Below are 17,671 nucleotides of genomic sequence, written 5' to 3' on the forward strand. Positions count from 1 at the left end.
TCATCAGAAACAACGGGATGATAAAGTTAGATGAAACTGTATATAATATATGCAAAATATTAAACATATTCTTTGCATTATTTGTGTAAAGCATAAAAAAGAGGCAAAAGAATTAAAAAAAAACGAGATTAAAGCTCGCTAAAAGTTTAATTTGCAAAATTAATTATCGTATAAAGTGCACCGAACAGTTTTTGTTGCAAAATGAAATAAAACTTCCGTCAATAAAATTCTTTCTATATCATGCGTACCACTCTGTGGCATTCTATTCATAGAAATAATGTTATTTATATTTTATTCATGTCACGCTTCTTGCGAAAAAAAACATACTAGACGTAACTCCTTTTTTTCTTTGAATTATTTATACTCATACATAGAAATAAATTTTAAGTAACAAATTTTGACGTATTTGAGTATCATGCTTTTTTACAATGTTAAATTTTAACTACATTTTTAAAATTGTAGTTCCTATATAATTTAAGAGTTTGAGTTTTTGTGTTATTACTGAACATGTTTAAGCAAAAAATATTTACTTTTTTTATTCATTACACTTTACATACAGCTGAATAAACTTCTAGATGTTTAATTATTACGATAAATTTTCATTCGTAATTACTTACGCTTAAAATTGTATTTTTTTAAATAAAGCATGCAAGTGAAATGAAAGATACAATAGATAATAATTCTTAATTTATTATTTTTTAAATAAAATTTATACAATAACATCTTTATAGAAAAATACGTATATAAATCGTTTTATAATTTATACGCCATTTTCTTAATACTTATATAACTTGAAATATTACACGTATACATTAATTTTGTCTCATGCTGTAAGGTATATATTACGTCATTTAGGCTATTTTTATTTTCAATTTCTGTTTTGCATTCAATATGATAAGAGCATAACCTATAGTAATAATGTAGTAATACAATGATAAGAGAATGCATGTTATAACATCATAGTATATATTCCTTAAACTTTTTTTAAAATAAATTTTTTACTTATTAAATTAAGTTTATTAAAATTATTTATTTATAAAATTGTCAAACATCTCTTAGCTTTTTTTTGTTTTTTAGCTCTTTAAGTCTGTTTTGTTTTATACTTACAGAGCCTTATTATAATAATATATATTATTCTTTTTTGTTATTTAAGACTAAATTTCTAAAGTATATAATGAAAAAACATTATTAAACAAAAATATGCAACGACCAAAATAAAGCGCAGCTTCGAATAACTTAAGAAAATATGTATATTATAAAAAATGTTTATTTTTATCATATATATACATACATTAACATGTTATTTTTATCATATGATAAGTTAATCAAATATAAAATGAGATAAATAAGCTTTGAAATAATTGATTAGTTGACATGAAATAATTAATTGCGATTATACCGTACTAATTGATTTACAAAATTAATTAATGTGAGCTAAACCATTGCCACGAAACAATACAATATATCTTGTCTACAATGCTATGCATGCTATTCTTAAGCCATCTCGTTGAAAATAATTCTATTTATTTATTATTCATACTACGCTTTACAAAAAGAAAAAGTATAACGAACTTATCTTTAAAGAAGTAAAACCCCCCCTTCAAAAAAAGAATAACAATCTGTTACTTTTGTTTAAGAATGCAAATATGTATTTTCTCTCTTTTTCATACCTTTTTTCATGAAAATATAAAATTGCATGATTAAAATCAGAATAAAAAAATTAATAATTCTTTCTAATTTTTAAAAATGCTGTTAGCACAAAATAAGATGTAACCTATTAAATTTTTTTATGTCTATATTTTTACTTATTTTTTATTTATTTTATATTTTTATTACTAACTGTAAATGTTAATAATATAAAATATTGATGAAGTGTTTAGATTGATATTAGGTATCTACACATACACACAATCGGCAACTTTCCTTTACGATAAATATTTTTTACAAAATGTCTAACGTGGACGAATGTTTTAATAGAAAGAAAAAATATACATATACCATATGTAAATTCACTGGAATGTGGTGATAGTAAGCCAAACTTTGGATCTCCGAGATGAATAAAGTGATAAGAGAGGGGGGAGATCCCGCTCCTATAGTGACGTATTTTCCTGTTTCTTGTCCCGCAACTCGTAAACTCCCTACTCGTTTATCCTCTTCAGAGCTCCTGAGTCAGAACTGGTGTATATATATATATATATATATATATATATATATAAACTATCCTCGATGTCAAAAAATAAATGCAAATTGAAAAAGAAAAAGAAATTAAGAATTGCCTAATGACAATACGAACTGAACAGAATATAAATACTTTGGAACATATTATAGCAGCAAAAGAAAAAATGTTTGTTAGTTTTGAGACAAACATTAGGAATGAATCAAGTGAAGAAAAAATAAGAAGAGGTCAATCAAGATTCCTATATGTGATACAAGGTAGAAATGTGGAAAATAAAAGAGAGAAAGTCAGGTACGTTAAGAAAACGGTAATTAAGTTAAAAACCAAAACAGAATTCTCTGGTGAAAAATCTGGATCATTCTGCTTATTGAATCCATGATGTTGTATTTTAATGTCACACACACATAGACTCATCATTATCGCCAGTGATTACCTATATGATTTTGAAAGACATTCAGGAGTCTATTCCCAATTATATATCTACTATAATCTTCTGTTTATAGAAACTTAGAGGATATTACTTTTTTACTTGCATACAGCATCAATTAATTATCTATTTAAATATGATATATTAAAGATTTTTAATTCCTTTCACAAACAATTACAATTTATAAAAATGAGATTGGCCATTGACGATCAGCTTTCTTGATGTAACTCTAATAGTGGATAATATAGTGCTAATAAATTATAATACTAGACAACATAATTGACCACAAAAGACAATTAAAAACTAAGATCAAAGAACATTTCTCAGATATTAACAAATCGCATTTTTAATTTATTTTAAGAAAAACACATTTAAAGTTTACTGATTTTTTATCTTTCATAAACTTATAAATTGGAATTATATCTTTAATCTGTAATGCCTACTGTATATAAATGTCTTTCAGTTTCTTCATCTGCCAAAACCTGTCTTTTGAAAATTTAAATTACCTTCCATTCACGGAGCTTGGCTGACGCGACGGCAAAATAAAGCGAGACAAGATTTTGGTTCTAACAGAATATACAGTTGAGATACCGACTTAAAACTATTGAAATATTATTCTTAACAATCAAACTATAAATTTAAACAAAAAATTCTTGATTTTTTCAAACCTCAAAGGTCCCACTTAATATCATGATAAAATACATATTTTTTTAAATAATAAATTCTTTAATAAGACATTGTCTCACAAATTATCTATATTAAGAATCACGGATTAAACAAGCAGAATGTAGGAATTTTAATATTAATATGGACCTTTTAGAGAACTATCTTTCGGTTATCTTAATCTATTGGTTCCCTCCAAATGTACCTGATTTTCCCCACTCTTCTACCGTAACATCGAAGCCTTCTAAAAAGTTGACCTTTTTCTTATTCCTTCTCCTTAATCCATTCCAATTATCTCTCTTAAAACTAACACAACACCTTTTCTATAAAATCGTTGACGACATTATATTCAAAATTTCGTTCAGTTTGTGCTCGTATTTTACAGGTAACTATATTTTTTCTTTTTCAATTTATATACATATATAATTTTTGAAATCAAATTACATTTAAATGAGTTTTTCTTATATTTTCTTCTTTCTGTTAAAGCATTCACATTTGATCTTTTGTGTGAAAAAATTTTATTCTGATTGTATATATTATTTTTATAGTCATCGTATTGAAAAACCAAATTTAATCCTTTTTTTTTTTATAACAAATTTGAATTAGAAATTAAAATCAAAATGCTTCTTTTATTATTCCAACGTGACAACTTAATAATAATAAATTTTTAAAATACAATATGTTACATAATATATTTTTACTTACTCTCTTTCTTGTGTTTATTACGATAATGTCACAATTTCGTCACAAATTAGAAATATCATAAAAAAAACATTATTGCAATTATTTGATAAGAATATGAGAAATACATGCACTTGGAATACGTGTAGTGATAAAGTTTTTTACAATCCATTTATTCTAGAAACTATTTTTTTTGCGACATACAATTTATTAAATAAATTTATTTGACATATAAAAAGTCTTTTAAAATGTTTATTCTGTAGAGCAAACGCATTTTAGGTAAAAGTATTTTAGGTATTTTAGATAAACGCTGAAATATTAGATTAACTATAGCAAACTTCACTCAGAGTAAATTCTTATCACATTAAGTATACTTTATTAAGTTCTACAACTTTGCTTTTTACATATTTTTTATTATACTCAATTGTTTTCGAGATAACTTAGCGTTTTCGAACTTTTTGGTGTCCCTGTATATTATTAAAATAGGTCAAATATGTTGCATATTTTCTTTGTTAAGATTACAATTTTCCAAAAAGTTTCTTATAAAGAAAGACAAAATATTAAGCGAAAATACGTAATAATCAGTAAGGAAAGTTAGAGTTCTGAATGATGTTAAAGTATACAATGTTACCATCATTTATTAACATTTCAAGAATAATCTCATACCGTTAAAATATTTCTTTTTTGAGCTATAATGACAATATGTTTGCAACAACATTATAAAATATATTTAAACTCATGTTACTTGAAAATTCTGCAAAATATGCTATTTAAAAAAACATTAAAACATGAAGTAAAAATTTATTGCAAAAATAACAGTTTTAAAATAAATTATCAAGTTTGTTATCGTACTGGACAGCACATACGCGCGCTTTGCGTGTACGTGCTATACTTAACCTTTAATTTTTTACTACTTCATATATTTTCTTAAATGCTTATTAAATGCGTACAATTAATATTATATCGTTATTGTTGCGTAACTCCATTCAATACTCCATTCAATACTCAACTGTAAATAATTAGAAGTATTTGATGGTATTACATTATAATCATTAATATGATACAAACACTCCGTGCTTATAACTATGAGTATATCTATAAACGGTGTAGTCATTATATTAAAATGATATACGAAATTTTCATATTGTTACTTTTAGTATAACAGTCTTATCATCGCCAATGTGTAATTATTTGACTTTCGGAAAGTAAACAGAAATTGAAATATCTGCTAATTACTATTTTATCAGCATCATTCTTCCGAATAACGTTTTGACATTCCGTGAAAGTGTTTTTTTATTCTGACACTCGAAGGTCAGCATTAAAATGGATCATATCGTCAAAATTGACGCTTGATACTCGCCACGTTGAATTTTTGTCACGTGACTTGTTTCGACGCTAACAATGCACGTCGAATGTCAGTATGAAAAAGCACTTGAAGAGTCGATACTTCTTTAGACAGAGGATTGCTAGCACAAATGTCTCGTCGATATTGGTATAACTGACAAATAATAACACAAACAGAAATAACGTATTATATAAGTTTTTATTACATTTATATAATTTAATAAAATAAAAGTTCAATTTTAAAATTCAAATTTATTAGCTTTAATCATATTGTTTTGGAGGACATGGAAGAATACAAAAAAATTTTACTCTACGAGAATTAGATTCAAAAGTTATGTCGAACAGAATTGTATCATGTTTGAAACTATAGGTGTAGAATATGATTGTATACAGTTTCAAACATGATACAATTCTGTTCGACATAACTTTTGAATCTAATTCTCGTAGAGTAAAATTTTTTTGTATTCTTCCATGTCCTCCAAAACAATATGATTAAAGCTAATAAATTTGATTTTTAAAATTAAACTTTTATTTTCAAAATAGCTATTATAAACACAAATCCATTTACGAATACCTATTTGTAAATGGATTTGTGTTTATAATAGCTATTTTGAAAATAAAATTCATAAACATTTGATTTGTATTAGCGCTTTCATTCAAAGTCTTATCATTGTTACTGCCTAATTTTAGTGACATCAATGTATTATAAAAGAAGCCGTATTATCCAATAATTCCTAAATATTATATTTTCAGAAAACGTTTCGACATCTCATAACAATTAATAGAACTTGAACAAGAAAAACGAAATCTTAATTTTATTACGTTGACACAACTAAAGAATAAACATGGAAACAGCAACAGAATGTGAAGAAATTCATATAATGTAGGTGCATAAATTTAAGAAATTATAATATTTTTACAAAAATATCGTAAATTATATATTTCTTATCCCCTTAATATTTATTTGTATATTGTCCAGTATCAAATTAAACAGTAAAACATTCGTAGAAAATAGGATCTACATTTTTGGAGTTGATAATAACGTTAAAATGTATCCAATGTAACTAAAGTTTAATTTCAGAAATAGAGACTTAAAAGACTATGTTAATTTTACAATTAATGGAGTTCCACATGCTGGTACGTATTATATTAAGAAAATATGGACCTTTTTATTGATATTTTTATATTAAAAAGTGAAATAATTTAGATTGCAATAAAAATATATTAAAATTCAATGTTCATATATTATAAAAATCTAATTTAAAACTTTTTTATCAAATATATGTTATGACAAAAATCATTATATTGTGAAAATTTTACGTAAAAGAAGTATTATATACATATATTATAAAAATTCATAAAACTATATAAATTATAACATTGAGTTTAGAAATAAAATGCAATAATGTAAATGTTATATTATACAATTATAAATTTTACTTCGATTTTATTTGCAAAGTCGTTTTCAGTATCAGGGAATGGAAACGATTGTCACGTTTGTATACAGACTTGCATATCCCTCAACATCTACATTCGCGATTATGCGAAACTACGTGGCACAAAAGCAATGTGTCACGAGGGTGGCTGTGGTGCCTGTATTGTAGCTGTGAAAATTAAAGACAAAACAATGGCCGTGAATTCTTGTCTAGTACCGATACTCATATGCGATGGGTACGTATGTTAACTTCTTCAGATCGTGCATACATTGCATTTTATATCCAAGAAAACTTCAATCATTAAAATAATTTAGTTTTCTCATCATCATCTGAGTCCAGATGTACGTAATAATTTTTTTACATAAATTATTTTTAAACATGTTCTTGAATTATAAAAGTTTGCATCGAATGCCAAATTTTTATAGGTGAATTGATGTTATGACATTACTGTTATACTTGACACCAGAAATTACTCTTTTAAAATATTAAACTATATCTCTTTATATTTATATTGTTAATTCACATCTTACTTTCTTGAACTTATCAAATTTAAGCTAATATTAATGTTTCATGCACTAATATTATATATCAAATATTGCAGATGGGATATTTATACTATTGAAAGCTTAGGTAACAAGCGAGATGGTTATCACACAATTCAAGCTGCACTGGCTGATAAAAATGGTTCTCAATGTGGATATTGTTCTCCTGGTATGGTAATGAATCTGTATGGGTAGGTATTATTAAAATAGTTAATTAATTTGTAATTTTAAAGGAATATTATATACTTCAGATATATTTCATTTTTTTCTTCTTGATGAAATCTGTTTGGAATTGCTGGTATTACAATAAAGTCACATTTAAGACTGTACTTTTCAGAAAAATGAACATACATATGAATATATTATTAAATGAATTCCTATATAATTATTAATAATCCAATAATAAACAAACAAGTCATAAATTAAAATAAAGTGTCAACAAATGTTTGTAAAACAAAAACAGCGTAAATATATATATATATATATATATTTGTTGTTTATAATTCATAGTCTCATGCGTGACAAAAAGCTGTCTATGCAACAAATCGAAAATTCATTCGGTGGGAATATTTGTCGATGTACTGGATATCGTTCGATTTTGGATGCGTTCAAGGGATTTGCCAATGACGCACCACCATCGATGGTGAAAAACATCAACGACATCGAGGTGCTTGTGTAAAAAGTTTTAATGTCTTTACAAAAATTTAATTTTTATATCAAAATTTCTTTAATTTTGTCAAAAAGGAAACTTCATTTTATTATTGTGATAATTATTATTTAGTCGTGACTAAAAAATTTTTTTTATATTGTAATATTAAGTTAATCGAAACCGCTATATAAATAAATCAAATAAATAAGAAAAGGGCCAATTTATTCAAGACTAGATCTTAATAACTTAATATAATAATTTTTAAGTGTAGATAGTAAATATACACCCATTATTACGACTAATGCTACTTAGACTTCATAAGCTATAGGCCTCCGCAATCGAATTGGAAAAGACAAAACTGTCCGGCCCCTGTATTCTGTAACTCGTTAAGATAGTTAACGATATGGTTGCGCAGCTTTTTATACCGGCATAAGATATCTGCGCAACGATGTCGTTAACTGCCTTAACGATAGTTACAGAATACTGCAGGTTTGGATCTTGATTGAGTAATATTTTTTACAATACGTTCTTTGCAGTATTCAAAATGCTGGCATCAAATTCGGAGATTTAATTTTTTATGGTGGGGATAATAATAATTATTTAATAATATTGCAAGGCCGAAAGTAACCGTCACGCAGTTGCATGTTTGAGATATATTTTTGTATAATACATTCTGTTATTTATAAGTATAATAAAACATACTTCGCAGGAATTGTACAAGATCAAAACGTGCCCGAAATATGGAATGCTATGTACAGATAACAGCTGCGATAAGCAACTATCACGTGTAAACATGATATACATAGTATTGGAGGACGCAAAATTTTACAAAGTTTACTCTATCAGAGATCTATTTACAATATTTCAACAAAATCCACGAGCTACTTATATATTGAATGGAGGAAATACTGCGTATGGTAATATTCTATTGAAACGTGTCATTACTTTTAAGTAACTGAAAAAAGTATATTTTTTTCTCATCAAAATATTTTATTACGAAAATGTAAACCCTTCAATAAAATGAAATATTAATATTTCTGCAATATAATTAATTCGTCACATAATTAAAGAATCCATATATAATTATATATACATATATATAATATATATTTTCATTACGTCAGCCTTCAGTAATAATTACACGCTGTGTTTATTAATAATTTTTTTTAAATTGATACTGACTTCTCTTGTGATAACATTGTAAGGTTTATTAAAATTTACTAAAGAAAATAAAAATCTTTAAGAGGTTTCGATAATTTTAATTATTCTATAATGTCATTTGATAGTACTATTAATTTTCGCGATTCATTAAATGTAAAAAGTAAACCTTAGTTTATATAATATTATATAAATTTAATTTTGCAGGTGTTTATCGCTCGAGTAAAAAAGATTTATGCATTGATATAAACGATATATCAGATTTGCGTAATATCCAAAAAACCAGAGACTATCTGGCCCTAGGAGGAAATGTAACTCTCGCCGTGGCACTAGAGACCTTCCACAAATATTCAACCGAACCCAACTTTCAATATCTAAATAAATTAGCCGAACATGTAGAAATGATCGCAAACGTACCCGTGCGAAATACCGGTAGCATCGCCGGTAACTTAATGATCAAACACGAGCACAATGAGTTCCCATCTGATATATTTTTGATATTAGAGACCGTTGGTGCTCAAGTACATGTTCTAGAATCACCAAGTAGGAAGCGAAGTTTGTTCCTTACGGACTTTCTGAAGCTTAATATGTTCCATAAAATCATCTACAGCATTATATTACCTCCGTTATCCAATGATTATGAATTTAAATCTTACAAGATCATGCCGAGAGCCCAGAATGCTCACGCACATGTCAATGCCGGCTTCCTCTTCAAACTCGATGGCGGTGGCAAAGTAACAAAATATTTTTATAATGTTCATACAATGTTACTATTAATTACCTGTATTTCATGAATTCTTGTTTATATTTTTAATGAAAAGGTATTGGAAAAACCTAACATCATCTTTGGTGGTATCAATAAACAGTTTTTGCACGCAGCAAATACAGAGCAATTTCTGGTGGGAAAATCGATCCTTGATAAAGAAGTACTGAAGGTAGCCTTTACTACATTGCATAACGAACTGCAACCTGACCATGTGTTGCCGGACTATTCACCGGAATTCCGCAGAACGCTCGCCGAAGGATTATTTTACAAGTTTGCGTTAAGTATTAGACCGGAAATTGTAGATCCCAGACTTCGTAGTGGAGGCTCGTTGTTAGAACGAGGTCTATCATCAGGTATACAACCAAAATATTAATTTGAAAACTTTTAATGCTTTTAATAATTTTGATACTAAAAAAAATATAGAAATATGCCTATATTATAATTGATAGATATGTATAAATTAGTGATATATATGTTCTGATTGTTCAAAATGAGCATACAAAATATATATATATATATATATATATATAAATAAATTAGCCGAACATGTAGAAATGATCGCAAACGTACCCGTGCGAAATACCGGTAGCATCGCCGGTAACTTAATGATCAAACACGAGCACAATGAGTTCCCATCTGATATATTTTTGATATTAGAGACCGTTGGTGCTCAAGTACATGTTCTAGAATCACCAAGTAGGAAGCGAAGTTTGTTCCTTACGGACTTTCTGAAGCTTAATATGTTCCATAAAATCATCTACAGCATTATATTACCTCCGTTATCCAATGATTATGAATTTAAATCTTACAAGATCATGCCGAGAGCCCAGAATGCTCACGCACATGTCAATGCCGGCTTCCTCTTCAAACTCGATGGCGGTGGCAAAGTAACAAAATATTTTTATAATGTTCATACAATGTTACTATTAATTACCTGTATTTCATGAATTCTTGTTTATATTTTTAATGAAAAGGTATTGGAAAAACCTAACATCATCTTTGGTGGTATCAATAAACAGTTTTTGCACGCAGCAAATACAGAGCAATTTCTGGTGGGAAAATCGATCCTTGATAAAGAAGTACTGAAGGTAGCCTTTACTACATTGCATAACGAACTGCAACCTGACCATGTGTTGCCGGACTATTCACCGGAATTCCGCAGAACGCTCGCCGAAGGATTATTTTACAAGTTTGCGTTAAGTATTAGACCGGAAATTGTAGATCCCAGACTTCGTAGTGGAGGCTCGTTGTTAGAACGAGGTCTATCATCAGGTATACAACCAAAATATTAATTTGAAAACTTTTAATGCTTTTAATAATTTTGATACTAAAAAAAATATAGAAATATGCCTATATTATAATTGATAGATATGTATAAATTAGTGATATATATGTTCTGATTGTTCAAAATGAGCATACAAAATATATATATATATATATATATATATCGTCACTATAGGTACACAGGATTACGATACAAATGCGAACATATGGCCAGTGAATAAGCCTATAACGAAGTTAGATGCCATTAAACAAACATCAGGCGAAGTCCAATATTGCAATGACCTCCCTTCATTTCCTAGAGAAGTCTTTTGCGCTTTCGTCCTCACTGAAATCGGTAATGGCAAGATAGATAGTATAGATGCAAACAAGGCGCTTAAAATGAAAGGCGTAGTAGCGTTCTTCAGCGCCAATGATGTACCGGGAAAGAATCTGTGCATTTCCGCCGATAGTGAGTTGTTATTCTTGCAAGAGGATGAATTACTGTTTGCTGAAAATGATGTTTTGTACGCTGGTCAACCGGTCGGCGTAATTGTCGCGGAGACGCATGATTTGGCAAATGAGGCCGCGGCATTGGTGAAAATTACTTATAGCGAATCTCTGGAAACGAAGCCGGTGATAAGTATCGAGGATGCTCTAAAATCACAGGACAATCTTAGAATCAGGCAAAGCGCCAACATTCCAGCAAAAAGTAAAGGTAGAAATTAATACAGTACCATACTAGATTTAACGTTCTTAATTATATTGTTTTCTTGTTAATTTTGCAATTATCAGAAGAAAATTAATACAAATATATTTCGCAATTATATTGGGAAAAAGGATGCGATAAATTATATATTTATTGTTAAACTTGTATAATAGTATTAGTAACTATTACTATATTAAAAACGAAAAAATAATACTAGAATAATAATATATATAATTGGAAGATTATTTTCTATTATTTTTTAGGAAACAATACCCAACATGTAATAAAAGGCGTTTTTCAATGCGGCAGCCAGTATCATTTCACCATGGAAACTCAATCTTGCGTGTGTGTTCCTGCAGAAGATGGCATGGACGTCTATCCAACGTCGCAATGGATGGATCTTACTCAAATATCGATCGCGAATTGTCTTAATGTTCAGAATAATTGGTAACTAATCAATTTATTGAGACGACCTTATCTATATGTCAAGTGTCTTCTTAAACTCTCACATAAATCTTTCAAAAATGTTAAAGTATTTATATCATTAGTTTAATCGTAAAATGTAATCCGTATGAGTTGACAGTGTTAATAAGGTCTTCTCCAAAGCAATAAGCTGATGTGATCTATATTTAGTATCTATACCATCACTTTATTTTTTATATTTTAATTTACTCTTAACGCATCGTGGAAATTATAAGAAAAAGTTACCTAGATTAAAAATTTAAAGTGATTATACCTATAAAGTAAAATCATAAAAAACGATTTCACTTCTCCAATAAATTAAACAGGTCCGTCACAAATGTATTTTATAAATTAAAAAAACTAATCTTTAATTCTTCTAGCATCAATGTGTACGTCAGGCGAGTTGGTGGTGCATTCGGATCGAGAATCTCACGCAACGCGCACATTTCATGTGCTTGTGCATTGGTATGTTACAAATTGAATCGTCCAGCACGATTCGTTATGACGATAGAGAGCAACATGCTATCGGTAGGTAAGAGATATTCTACGCGTCAAGAATATGAAATTGGAGTGGATAATGACGGAGTTATCCAGTACCTCAACTCAAAACACTGGAGCAACTGCGGTTCCAATTTCAATGAATCACAAGCTGCCATAGTGGTTGGCAGCATGCAAAGGTATTGAAAATATAACAAAGTAGTACCTGTATGAGCAAATACCATATATAAGCAATTTATAACTGTATATAAAAAATTAATTAATTTTTTCTGCTAAAGTTTTTTTTACTTGTCAAATCCAATAAATAAGTATTAATATTAAAAGCATTTTTATTATACACTGTATTTTTTGTATACAATGGTGATATTAATTTAAATAAAGTTATGTTATAATTAACAATCAAAATAATTTCTTAAAACTACCTAAATCAAATTTAGAAAATTCTATCTATATCATTTTAATGCTTATATAAGCGTAATTTTCTAGTTATTTTTAGTTTTCAATTAGTTCATATACAGTATACACAATTAATATTTTTATTATAGTTGCGGCTATGCGACCGATACTTGGTCGTTCAACGGATTTGACGTACGAACTGATTTAGCGTCAAATACATTGTGTCGAGCACCAGGAAATACGGAAGCAGTAGCGATGATCGAAAATATAATGGAGCACATAGCAAGAGTGACAAAAAAGGATCCGGTAGAAATCAGATTATCAAATATGAATGATGTAGATAAAAGTGTATACGAAACTATGATAAAAGATTTGTCAAAGTCGGCCGATTATGAGGTACGAAAGCGAACCGTTGAAATATTCAACACTCAGAATCGTTGGAAAAAAAAGGGAATTGCTACAGTAATAATGAAATTTCCGATAATATATTTTGGACAATTCAACGCAATGGTGTCTATTTGCGCTCGTGACGGTTCGGTTTGCGTGACAACTGGCGGAATTGATGTCGGTCAAGCAATACATACCAAGGTATGAAAATATATTTATTTATTGAAGCAATTTCTTTTATTCTTTTCATCCAATAATCGAATAAACAAATAAAGAAAAGGCAATTGATAAGAAACAGATTTATTTCAGTATAAAATAAGATATCTATTTAAAAAAAATAATTATTAAAATTTTGCTATTCGATCTTTTCGGATTTTTGTACATGGTCTATTGTGTGGATACATTTTTTTTTAATTTTAAATAAAAATTATTTACATAGTAGAGTCGTTTATATAGAAAGTACTACATTTTAATATAAATACAATACTTCATATTTTTAAATACTTAAAAATATATTATTGATACTATTATAGATTGCTCAAATGGTAGCTTACACATTAGGAATCGATCTGGAATTAGTCTCCGTTAAACGAAGTAATAATATAATAGCACCCAATAATGCGAATACTGGAGGCGATATTACTACACAATCCTGCGGATACGTAAGTATTTACATCACCTCTAACAAGAAATCGCAGTAGCTGTTCAAAGTCGATACGATTCTTTTTGAAACAAATTGTTAAACACAATAATCTATGTGACACGTATTAGCTCAAAATTAATGAAGACAAAAAAAATCAAAAAATGTTAGATTTTAGAAAATTCAAAATACACAGTTAATCAAGTATATAAAAAACTTTTAATGTTTTATCTAAAACACTTTTTGACATCTTACCGTTTCGTAGATAATTAATAACAATCAAATCCAAGCATTAGTTTTGAGGGAATGTATCATGAATGTACCTCGAATTAAAGACTAGATAATCATAAGAAAGATGTATCTCTTAAGGTCTTATGATTAACCACTTGTTTTAAGAAGAATCAAATTTTTTTCGGACATTTGTGTGTGACAGATGATTTAAACTCTTACGAGACTTAAAAAAAAAACAACATAAAATATACACATTATCATATTTAGCGATGATATAAATAATTGAATTTATGCCAGGCAACAGTTCAAGCTTGCAATGAGATTTTGAAGAGACTTGAACCAATAAAAGAAGAAATGGGAAATCCGACTTGGAAGGATCTTATTTTCGCAGCATATAAAAAAGACATTGATTTATGCGCACGTTACATGTAAGAGTCATTAGGTCATATTTAAAATATCAATTACACATTATATCATTCAAAATTTTCATAAAGTACTTTAAAACATTTTTCTAAAAGTATTGTACATTTGTTCAGAAAAAATAATTGCTATTTTTGTTTGAAATAAATAATAGATTGTGAAAGATGCAGTTTAAATATTTCATTCGTATTATAGCAGTAAGCATATTTACAGTATGCCTTCAATACAATTTTAATAAATAAATACATGAGAATCTTGTATTTACAAAATGATAGACATGTCTTGATATTAAATAAGTCATTATTTATTGTATATAACTTATTTCTTGGCAGGGTGCCAACCGGGCCAACAAAAGACGAGTTAAAGCCTTACAACATTTATGGTGTCACCATTGCTGAAGTAGAGATTGATGTATTGACCGGCCAGCATATTATCAGAAGAGTTGATTTGATGGAAGATGCTGGTGTAAGCCTAAATCCGGCAATAGACGTCGGTCAAGTGGAGGGAGCTTTCGTAATGGGAATAGGATATTGGACTTCTGAGGACCTGGTGTACGATCCTAATACAGGAGTATTAACGAATGACAGAACTTGGGTACGTTATATTCGTCAAATTTCAATTGAGCTGTTACTTCTAAGAAGCAAGTGCTTCGATTCATTGAGAGATTCTTAAACATTTATCTAAAGAATTCAATTCTTTCTCACAGAATTATAAACCACCAGTAGCGAAGGATATTCCTGAAGATTTCCGCATATATTTACGCAAAAATTCGGTCAACACATTCGGTATGTTTGGTTCAAAAGGTGAGATTAATACGTTTTTATTTAAACTATTATTTCCTATTAAAAGCAAAACTTAAATGTTTTCTACAAATTATATTTATACAATTGAGTCGATGAATGCAGAATAGAGACAAAACATATTTATAATTTGTCAGTATTACCAAGAAATATTCAATTATAATTTCAATGAAAACACTAACAAAATTAGATCAAAAATTTAAATATGGTCTTCAACAATATTTTTAAAACGCTTCTGGTTCTTAAAAAAATTCGTCTAAAATAAAAATCATAAATTTCAAATTTGCACTCGAACTGCACTCTAGCTATACTTGATCCTACAAAAAAATAAAATATAATTTAAAAAGTTTAGTTTAAATAAACTATAAATAGAATCTAAACAACAGAACATTTAAATAAATCTGCTTTAAGCATATAAAAATTAAAAACATTAAAGAGTCCATTCCTGCCATTAATCATGGAACATTTTTGTAGCAACCGGTGAACCATCGCTTTGTATGAGTTGCGTAATTCCGATAGCGATCCGCGAAGCACTGAATTCAGCTAGAGCGGATGCAGGGAATACGGATGAGTGGTATCGACTAGGTAAGTTTTAAGTCGAAATATATTTGTAACATTAAATGTATTTGTACAATATTATACATCACAATTTTATGATTTGGCTTAATAACCCCAGTTGTTTCAATAAGAATAAAATATAAGGAGCAATAATTTAAAGGAAAAACGTTGGAACTTATGATATCTAATTAATTCCTTATCATCTTTCTAAAACAATAAATAATACTTATATATAAAGGATATTCATTTCATATAATAATCACGCATAATCATATTGCTCGATGTTAACCATAAACATATCATATATATTATAACTATTAAAATAAAATATATTATTTTGTGGAATTACATACGACTCAGACTTAATATAAAATCACTTTTCTCTAATTGTAAATTAGAATATATAAGTACTCTTGTAAAATATTATTAGAACAAAGTATCATATTACAATATATATACATACATATATGTATAATTTGTAATGTTTGCAGATGGACCATGTACTACAGAACGTATACTTCTTACCAGTTTAACGAGCCAAGATGACATGGTGCAAATTGATAATAAATATGAGAACTGCTTGCTACTATAAATCGATATTTAAAATGTATACTATAATCGAGTTATTATTTTAATCACTGTATACCTGGAATAAATTAAAAAATCTTGTGTATATGAAAATATAATTATAAAATATATAGAGGGTGTTTTATAATATGAGTCATACATTCAGAAGTAAATTCAAGACACAACGAATATCCATACATACATCTGTTTTATTTATTGTTTACCAGTTACAGACTTTTTATATAGGTATTATGTGAACTGAACGGGAGCTGTAGGGTATGTCTAGAAGAAGCATTTACTGATACTAAGGAAACGCGAGAACATAATAATATTGTAATCTGAAAACTGAAATTGTAACAAAAATTAGTAAAACACGTACAAAAACGGTCGTTATTTGAAAATAAGGTTACATAAAACAAATAATACATAAAAAATTTAATTATTTTTACATTCAGAATTATTTTCTGATGTTGTGCCCATACAGAACATTATGAAATAATGGCCTAGTTTACATCCAACTACTATACCTTGACTTTTACCCCACCTAAGGGAGATCTCGAACGGAGCGTTTATCCCATATAGACCTATAATATTTTTTAGCCTAATGTAGGTCGCATTTAGTCCTACGTGAGTACCACATCTATTGAATAAAATAAAGGTGTTCTTAATATATTTTACACCTTTAGACTGTCTGCCTGCGTTTACACGCGTTAAAGCTAACTAGCTTACCTAACTGGTCGTGTGGCCTAAGAGAGGTCAGAGATCTTGAAAAAGATCCCTCATCTAAGCGAGGTTATAGCTATTTACATCGTCGCGACTTGTCGTGTTTAGGATTTAGAGAATAGGTGGCGGCGTAAATTTACTGAAATTATGTATTTAGAATTATCTAACACCTCTTAAT

At 28.3% G+C, this 17,671-nt stretch overlaps 1 protein-coding gene across 1 annotated transcript; it reads left to right on the forward strand.

The window, feature by feature from the left end:
- Positions 1-6,843: 6,843 nt before the first annotated feature.
- Positions 6,844-16,795, forward strand: LOC108773237 (indole-3-acetaldehyde oxidase-like). The gene is made up of 16 exons (XM_018538981.1): positions 6,844-6,962; positions 7,329-7,460; positions 7,780-7,936; positions 8,628-8,835; positions 9,284-9,810; positions 9,898-10,195; positions 11,302-11,820; positions 12,075-12,258; positions 12,654-12,950; positions 13,317-13,755; positions 14,088-14,216; positions 14,723-14,853; positions 15,178-15,439; positions 15,552-15,648; positions 16,120-16,230; positions 16,695-16,795. The coding sequence occupies exons 1-16, from the start codon at positions 6,859-6,861 to the stop codon at positions 16,793-16,795; spliced, it is 3,696 nt and encodes a 1,231-aa protein (XP_018394483.1). The 5' UTR covers positions 6,844-6,858.
- Positions 16,796-17,671: the final 876 nt, after the last annotated feature.

Source organism: Cyphomyrmex costatus, unplaced genomic scaffold (assembly GCF_001594065.2).
Source record: "Cyphomyrmex costatus isolate MS0001 unplaced genomic scaffold, Ccosl1.0 scaffold20, whole genome shotgun sequence".
NCBI classification, from domain to species: domain Eukaryota; kingdom Metazoa; phylum Arthropoda; class Insecta; order Hymenoptera; family Formicidae; genus Cyphomyrmex; species Cyphomyrmex costatus.